Consider the following 9,377-nt stretch of genomic DNA (forward strand, 5'->3'; position numbering starts at 1 on the left):
CCAGGCGACAGGGCCCCTTTAATTCTCTAACTCGATGATGTCATTCCAAGGCTCAGTGGCCGAGGTCTCAGTGTGAAGATCCGTCTCCCTCAACAAACCTGACAGCGTCTCAATCCCCGCCTTTCCTCCCCCCCGATTGGTTGGCGGTTTCCTATTTGGCGCGTTGCTCTGGGTAACCGAACGTTCGATTGGCTTTGGAGGCTGTCTGTCACTACTGTTAGTGAAGGGGCGGGACAGGGACATCCGGGGGATCGGATTGTCCGTCTCGCGCACAGTCCGTGCGGAGCCACAGTGCGCTGTGAGGCGGCGAGAAATCCGGGTTAAAGTCAGGCGTGGGGGAGAGGCTTAAGTGTTTCCCGGGGTGGGAGGTTTATTCTCCCGCCGGGCCGGTGCGTTGGCTTTCGATCTCAGTGCGGGAGGCCGGAGTGGTATGACGGAGAGCGGAGCGGAGAGCGAGCTGCGGGGGAATGGCAGTGTTCGCAAGGTAGGCTGGGCGGCTGAGTGCGGGGACAGGGCAGCGGGCCGCGTTTCCAGGGAGATAGGCACCTGTCAGCGGGGCGACGCGGAACGCGTGTGGGGGCTAGAATAGAGATTCGTGTGTCACATACAGTATATATACTAATAATACAGGGAGTGTCACATACAGTATACATACTAATACAGGGAGTGTCACATACCGTATACATAATACAGGGAGTGTCACATACAGTATACATAATACAGGGAGTGTCACATACAGAATACATACTAATAATTCAAGCAGTGTCACATACAGAATACATACTAATAATACAGGGAGTGTCACATACAGAATACATACTAATAATACAGGGAGTGTCACATACAGAATACATACTAATAATACAGGGAGTGTCACATACAGAATACATACTAATAATACAGGGAGTGTCACATACAGTATACATACTAATAATACAGGGAGTGTCACATACAGTATACATACTAATAATACAGGGAGTGTCACATACAGAATATATACAGTAATCATAATGCAGGTGTGTAACAGCCAGAATATATACTGTAATAATACAGGGAGTGTCACATACTAATACAGAGTGTCACATACAGAATATATACACTAATCGTAATACAGGGAGTGTTACATACAGAATATATACTGTAATCATAGACCATACAGGGAGAGTGTAACATACAGAATATATAAGAACATAAGAAATAGGAGTCGGCCATTTGGCCCCTTGAGCCTGCTCCAGCATTTAATAAGATCATGGCTGATTTGATAATGGGTTCAGCTCCACTTCCCTGCCCGCTTCCCATAACCCTTTATTCTCTTATCACTCAAAAATCTGTCTATCTCTGCCTTAAATATATTCAGTGACCCAGACTCCACAGCTCTCTAGGGCAGATAATTCCACAGATTTACAACTGTCTGAGAGAAGAAATTCTTCCTCATCTCAGTTTTAAATTGACGGCCCCTTATTCTGAGAGTATGCCCCCTAATTTTAGTTTCCCCTATGAGTGGAAATATCCTCTCTGCATCCACCTTGTTTAGCCCCTCTCATTATTTTGTATGTTTCGATAAGATCACCTTTTATTCTTCTGAACTCCAATGAGTATAGGCCCAACCTACTCAACCTATCTTCATAAGTCAACCCCCTCATCTCCGGAATCAACCTAGTGAATTCTCTCTGAACAGTCGCCAATGCAAGTCCTCTTTAAATATGGAGACCAAAACTGTACGCAGTACTCTAGGTGTGGCTTCACTAATATCCTGTACAGTTGTAGCAGGACTTCACTGCTTTTATACTTCATCTCCCTTGCAATAAAGGCCAACATTCCATTTGCCATCCTGATTACTTGCTGTACCTGCAACTTTTTGTGTTTCATGCACAAGGACCCCCACAGGTCCCTCTGTACTACAGCACTTTGCAATTTTTCTCCATGTAAATTATATTTTGCGCTTCTATTTTTTTTCTGCCAAAGTAGATAATTTCACATTTTCCCACATTATACTCCCATCTGCCAAATTTTTGCCCACTCACTTAACCTGTCTGTATTTCTATATCTACAGCGGGATCTGGGGGTACTTGTGCACGAAACGCAAAAGGATAGTATGCAGGTACAGCAAGCAATCAGGAAGGTCAATGGTATCTTGGCCTTTATTGCAAAGGGAATGAAAAGCAGGGATGTCTTGCTACATCTATATAAGGTATTGGTGAGGCCACACCTGGAATACTGCATGCAGTTTTGGCTTTCATATTTACGAAAGGATATACTTGCTTTGGAGGCAGTTCAGAGAAGGTTCACTCGGTTGATTTCAGGGATGAGGGGGTTGACTTATGAGGAAAGGTTGAGTAGGTTGGGCCTCTACTCATTGGAATTCAGAAGAATGAGAGGTGATCTTATCGAAATGTATAAGATGATGAGGGGGCTTGACAAGGTGGATGCAGAGAGGATGTTTCCATTGATGGGGGAGACTAGACCGAGAGGGCATGATCTTAGAATAGATGAGGAGAAATTTCTTCTCTCAGGGTTGTAAATCTGTGGAATTCGCTGCCTCAGAGCTGTGGAAGTTGGGAAATTGAATAGATTTAAGACAGAAATAGACAGTTTCTTAAACGATAAGGGGATAAAGGGTTATGGGGAACGGGCGGGGAAGTGGAGCTGAGTCCATGATCAGATTAGCCATGATCTTATTGAATGGTGGAGCAGGCTCAAGGGGCCTTATTGGCCTACTCCTGTTCCTATTTCTTATGTTCTTTGCAGATTCTTTGTGTCCTCACAATTTGCGCTCTCGTCCATCTTTGTATCATCAGCATACTTGGTTACATTACACTCGGTCCCTTCATCCAAGTCATTAATATAGATTGTAACTAGTTGAGGCCCCAGCACCGATCCCTGTGGCACCCCACTAGTTACTGTTTGCCAACCGGAAAATGACCCATTTATCCCGATTCTCTGTTTTCTGTTCGTTAGCCAATCCTCTATCCATGCTAATATATTACCCCCAACCTGTGAACTTTTATCTTGTGCAGTAACCTTTTATGTGGCACCTTATCGAATGCCTTCTGAAAATCCAAATGCACCACATCCACTGGTTCCCCCTTATCCACCCTGCTCGTTACATCCTCAAAGAATCCAGCAGATTTGTCAAACGCGATTTCCCTTTCATAAAACCATGTTGACTCTGCTTGATTGAATCATGCTTTTGCAAATGTCCTGCAAAGTGGGAGGTCAGAGGATTGGGAACCATGATACAGGGAGAGTAACATACAGAATATATACTGTAATCAACAACAACAACTTTTATTTAAATAGCGCCTGTAACATAGTAAAACATCCCAAGGCACTTCACACCAGTGTTATAAGACAAAACAGATAAATTTGACACTGAGCTACACAATAAGAAATTGCGGCAGATGACCAAAAGCTTGGTCAAAGGGGTAGATTTTAAGGAGAGGCTTAAAGGAGGAAAGAGAGGCGGAGAGGTTTTGAGAGAGAGTTCCAGAGCTTAGGGCCCAAGCAGATGAAGGCATGGCTACCGATAGTTGAGTAATTATAATCAGGGATGTTCAAGAGAGCAGAATTTGAGGAGCTTGGACATCTTGTGGGGTTGTGAGGCTGAAAGAGATTACAGCGATAGAGAGGGGCGAGGCCATGAAGGGTTTTGTAAACCAGGATGAGAATTTTGAAATTGAGGCGTTGCTTAACCGGGAGCCAGTGTAGGTCAGCGAGCACAGGGGTAATGGGTGAGGGGGACTTGGTGCGAGTTAGGATACGGGCTGCTGAGTTTTGGATGACCTCTAGTTTATGTAGGGTAGAACGTGGGAGGCCAGCCAGGAGTGCGTTGGAGTAGTCCAGTCTAGAGGTAACAAAGGCATGGATGAGGGTTTTAGCAGCAGATGAGCTGAGGCAAGGGTGGAGGCGGTCACTGTTACGGAGGTGGAAATAGGCGGTTTTAGTTATGTGACCCGAAGCTCATTTCAGGGTTAATTATGATGCCTAGGTTGTGAACAGTCTGGCTTCGCCTCCGATAGATGCTAGGAGAGAGATGGAGTCAGTGGCTAGGGAACGCAGTTTGTGGCGGGACTAAAGACAATGACTTCGGTCTTCCCAATATTTAATTGGAGAAAATTTCTGCTCATCCAATACTGGACGTCGGACAAGCAGTCTGACAACTTGGAGACCTTGGAGGGGTCGCGAGAAGTGGTGGTAAGGTAGAGCTGGGTGTCATCAGCGTACCTGTGGAAATGGCGCTGTGTTTCCGGATGATATCGCCAAGGGGCAACATATAGATGAGAAATAGGACGGGGCCAAGGATAGATCCTTGGGGGACACCAGAGGTAACGATGCGGGAGTGGGAAGAGAAGCCATTGCGGGAGATTATCTGGCTATGATTAGATAGATAAGAATGGAATCAGGCGAGTGCAGTCCCACCCAACTGGACAATGGTGGAGAGGCATTGGAGGAGGATGGAGTGGTCAATTGTGTCAAAGGCTGTAGACAGGTCCAGGAGGATAATACAGGGAGAGTGTAACATACAGAATATATACTGTAATCATGAAAGAAAGACTTGCATTTATATAGCACCTTTCATGACCACTGGATGTCTCAAAGCGCTTTACAGCCAATGAAGTACTTTTTGAAGTGTAGTTACTGTTGAAATATAGGAACAACACAGGGAGCGTGGATCACAGGACATATAATATGTAATCATAATCAAAACATGGTGAGTGTAACACACACAATTATATGTTACAATAGTGTAACAAAAATACAGGGAACCTGATCTACAGAATATCCACTATAATACACTCTCCCAGTACTGCTTGGTGCAATATTGTAATATATATTCTGTATGTTACATTTGCCCTGCATTTATTACAGTAACATACTGATTAGATACTATGGGCTAGACTTCCCCTGATAATTGCTGGGCTATCTCCCATCTATCGTCCAAATAGGCAGGCTATCGCCCATTTCACCTTTAAAAGTGGAAAGTTAGGCTGTTACATTGCCCAAAGATCGGCGGCCCAACTTTCAGCACACAAGATTTTGACATCGCCGAGGTGATCGGCCACTGCCACATCGCCGGGCTGATCACTTGCCGAGAAAATCGCTGGAGAAAAGCTGCTCCCGACTGGCACTGTTCGGCAGGACTCGGCACTACAGGACGCCATTTTGAACGTCAAAGGAACTGAGAGGCTGATTCAAGAAGGGGCTTATGAGGAGAATTAATTTGTGAGTTATTTTAAGGGCCTATTGACTCTTTGGCAATCATCTAATCACATTTCTATTTGTTGTGGACAAATTTAGGGCATTTATAGCGATGGGGTCTGTAAATTCTCTACCAGTATTGCTCACTAATCACATGCTGCAGACTGAAGATGGGAGAAGGTATATTGAAGAAGGCAGACAACTGCGGAGGAGGAGACCTTGCACCCGACACAGTTATAGGGAAAAGCGATCATACCTGAACTTGTCCTTAAGGAGGTTGCGCTTCCAAAAGGAGGTCATCGCTGAGATATGCAAGCTCATCAAGGGAGATCTGCAACCTACCAGCACCATCAGGACCGCACTGCCCGTTGAGTTTAAGGTTACTGCGGCACTTTCCTTCTATGCATCGGACACCTTTCAGGCCTCAGCCGGCGACATTTGCGCTATCTCTCAGCACGCCACATATTACTCTATTCGACAGGTGACTAAAGTCCTTTATGCACGCAGGATGGACTTTACAAGCTTCCCTATGACCAAGGAGATACAGACTGAGAGGGCTCTGGGTTTCTCGAGAATAGAAAACTTCCCCAAGGTGGGAGCAATAGACTGCACGCACATCGCCCTGAGAGCACCTTTATAGGATGCAGAGGTGTTTCGGAACCAAAAGAGATTCCACTCTCTGTGCAGCTCGTTGTCGACCATAACCAAATAATCATGGCAGTAAATGCACATTTTCCGGGCGGCATCCATTATGCGCACATCTTGCGTTAGAGCACTGTCTCTGATTTGTTTAAGACTCAGCCACAAGGTCATGGCTGGTTGCTGGGGGATAAAAGATATGGCCTTGCCAGCTGGCTCATGACCCCCCCCTCCCCCTGCATAATCCCCAGACGGAAGCCGAGAAGTGCTACAATGAAAGCTGTATAGCTTACACGCAATAACGTCAAAGACAATTTGGAGCGCTTCAGATGCCTGGACCACTCTGGAGGCAGCCAGAATATCACCCTGACCAGGTCACTGAGTTTATTGTGGTGTGCTGCATGTTGCATAACCTAGCTATAAAGAGAGAATTGCCAGATGGAACTGCCGATCCACCTCAGGAGAGAGTGGAGGTGGAAGAGGAACATGAGGAGGAGGAGGAGGAGGATGACTAGGTCCACGGGGAGGACCATCAGCCTGGCGATGAACCCACGCTCCCCCGCAAGACTGGAAAGGCCCCATGGGAGTTAACGCAGCTGCAAAACTCTTGCGTCAGCAGCTCATAAATAAACGCTTTGCGTGAACTTACATTGTTGACAGTTACAGTGATCGTTACGTTTCATCCTTGCCTGGCCTGGCCATTGTTTTCGAAGAATTGTATTCATGTTATACCTTGTGTTACTAGAAAACCATGCACGACAATAGTAAAATTTCAAATACATTTTTTTTAATTTACAAAATTGTAAAACATTTTTTTTAATAACAATTCCCCCTCTCTACCTGCAGCCACTCTTCCCTCCAGGTCCTATACGCCCGCCCCCATTTTGATCCCCAAGTATCCGCGCCTGGCCGATTTGCAGTAGGCGACCTCGAGGCCTGCTGCTGTGGGGGAGGGTTGGGTGACGGTGGCAGGATCCTCTCGGGGGGTGGTGGAGGAGAAGACGTCTCTGACGAAGTTCTTCCTCTTGACTCGCATCTGTGCTGGCATTTGGTGGGACGGCACCTTGGAGTGCAGTGCCGTCTCCCATCACTACCGGATGGCATTGATGGCGGAGGTCTGCTGGCCCATTGCTGCAACTATGCGCTCGATACCCTCCGATATGCGACCGGACATTGTGGCACTGTTCCTGTTCATCACCGTGAATGCCTGGAGGAGCTCTCGACTCGGGTCGACGCTCTCCCTGCACAGTGCAGCCATGTCCTCCTTAGGATCTGCCCGTCGCAGCGCGTGCCGACCTCGCTGACTCAACCTCCGTGGGGTCGGCGTGGGCACTGTTGGACGCATTGGGGTCGCCTTCTGCAAGCCACTTGGGCCCGCTACTTCTTCCATCGAAGATGACAATGTGGCCGCAGGTACACCAGATACCGGGATGCAAGGGGCATCCTCCTCGGTCTCCATAATTTCTTCCACCTCCCTCTGTGGTCTCCTGCTCAGCACCCATGATGATAATCACCTGTAAGGGAACAGGGACAGGTGCGGTCTCCCTTTGCGCCTACGGAGATGGACCTGCAAAACACTATTGAGCTTATTAGAACAGAAGGATACTAATGATTCTTGCGCTGCACTGGCATACGTAGGAGGAGCAACAGTACAATAATAATTGGGAACCGAGAGATGTTACGTATTATTATATCATATGGTAGTACATCTATGTGGAATTCAGCCATGATCTTATGATGGCAGAGCAGGCTCGACGGGCCAGGTGGCCGACTCCTGCTCCTATTTCTTATGTTCTTATGTTGTTAACCTGAGAGTAGTACAGAAACTGCATGCATAACATGACAACATTCATATATTATAATGAAATGCTGTTTCATTAATGTGTGTTACACATTACTCGTGTGATGCAAGGATGGGATCTGCACCATAACGGGTGGTGGCCGAGCGACTGTGGCTGCCGACCAGTGCCGCAGCGCGTTCCTCCAAGTCGGTGAGCGTTATAAGCTCTGCGGGCCCTCCTCTGGTGCACCTGCGCTCCGCACGATTCTTGAATATCTTCCTCTGCAAATGTGACAAGAGCATGGCATAAGCTCATTGGTTAGGTACTATCATGGAAAGACAACAGTTTCCAACATTATCTGCTAATAGGGTTTGTATCCACAATTGATGCATGGTTATAACCAAGATCGTGTTTAGGATCTAATGCTTGACACAAACATCGTGACAATAATCTCCATGAAGGGCCCCCGGGAAAGCAGGGGGAAGAGAATCAGGACAACTGGTGAGCTCAGCAATGACAGGAGCTAATATCCCAAAGTGTCTTAGGGCAGACAGTGAGCCAGGGCAGCTCTCCCCCAGTCCAGGCTGGGTCACTGTGTAAGTTACAGCAGCCAGAGAGACTGACACAGTGTGGGTAAAGGTGACCGGACCCCTCCGTGCTCAGTCATACCCCATCCACCAATGGAAACCCAGAAGGAAACGGTGCCAAAATTAGACTTGAAGGGTGCAGGTTCAGAACCCTGTCGAGACCAGCTTAATTTCAATCCGGCAGATTTACATATTCTGTGGATCATTAAAATTTAAAATCTATTTAATACTTACTCTTGCCAAAGCAACCAGGCTGTTATAGAAACATTGAAAAATAGAAAATAGGTGCAGGAGTAGGCCATTCGGCCCTTCTAGCCTGCACCGCCATTCAATGAGTTCATGGCTGAACATGCAACTTCAGTACCCCATTCCTGCTTTCTCGCCATACCCCTTGATCCCCCTAGTAGTAAGGACTACATCTAACTCCTTTTTGAATATATTTAGTGAATTGGCCTCAACAACTTTCTGTGGTAGAGAATTCCACAGGTTCACCACTCTCTGGGTGAAGAAGTTTCTCCTCATCTCGGTCCTAAATGGCTTACCCCTTATCCTCAGACTGTAACCCCTTGTTCTGGACTTCCCCAACATTGGGAACATTCTTCCTGCATCGAACCTGTCTAAACCCATCAGAATTTTAAACGTTTCTATGAGGTCCCCTCTCATTCTTCTGAACTCCAGTGAATACAAGCCCAGTTGATCCAGTCTTTCTTGATAGGTCAGTCCCGCCATCCCAGAAATCAGTCTGGTGAACCTTCGCTGCACTCCCTCAATAGCAAGAATGTCCTTCCTCAGGTTAGGAGACCAAAACTGTACACAATACTCCAGGTGTGGCCTCACCAAGGCCCTGTACAACTGTAGCAACACCTCCCTGCCCCTGTACTCAAATCCCCTCGCTATGAAGGCCAACATGCCATTTGCTTTCTTAACCGCCTGCTGTATCTGCATACCAACCTTCAATGACTGATGTACCATGACACTCAGGTCTCTCCAATGCTTGCGGCACTAGTCGGAACCCCTCGCCTCATGGGACGCCGACGACACCATGTCGGCAGTTTCTCCCCAAACTATCCTGTAGGCCCAGGGTGGAGGTTTCCCACACCCACTCCAGGTTAATTGGCCCCACTGACTGTGGATCTCGTTGCTTAGAGCCTCATTGGCCTTGTCAGAGGAG

At 47.1% G+C, this 9,377-nt stretch overlaps 1 protein-coding gene across 2 annotated transcripts in view; it reads left to right on the forward strand.

The window, feature by feature from the left end:
* The first annotated feature begins 271 nt into the window (after positions 1 to 271).
* The window catches only part of rhpn1 (rhophilin, Rho GTPase binding protein 1), a 133,436-nt gene continuing 124,330 nt past the window's right edge, over positions 272 to 9,377 (forward strand). For both annotated transcript variants that reach the window (XM_070895165.1, XM_070895175.1), the window contains exon 1: positions 272 to 484. In XM_070895165.1, coding sequence (XP_070751266.1) covers positions 431 to 484 — 54 coding nt within the window. In that variant the 5' untranslated portion in view covers positions 272 to 430. The remainder of the gene's footprint in view (positions 485 to 9,377) is intronic.

The sequence above is a fragment of the Pristiophorus japonicus genome, chromosome 1 (genome assembly GCF_044704955.1).
Source record: "Pristiophorus japonicus isolate sPriJap1 chromosome 1, sPriJap1.hap1, whole genome shotgun sequence".
NCBI classification, from domain to species: domain Eukaryota; kingdom Metazoa; phylum Chordata; class Chondrichthyes; family Pristiophoridae; genus Pristiophorus; species Pristiophorus japonicus.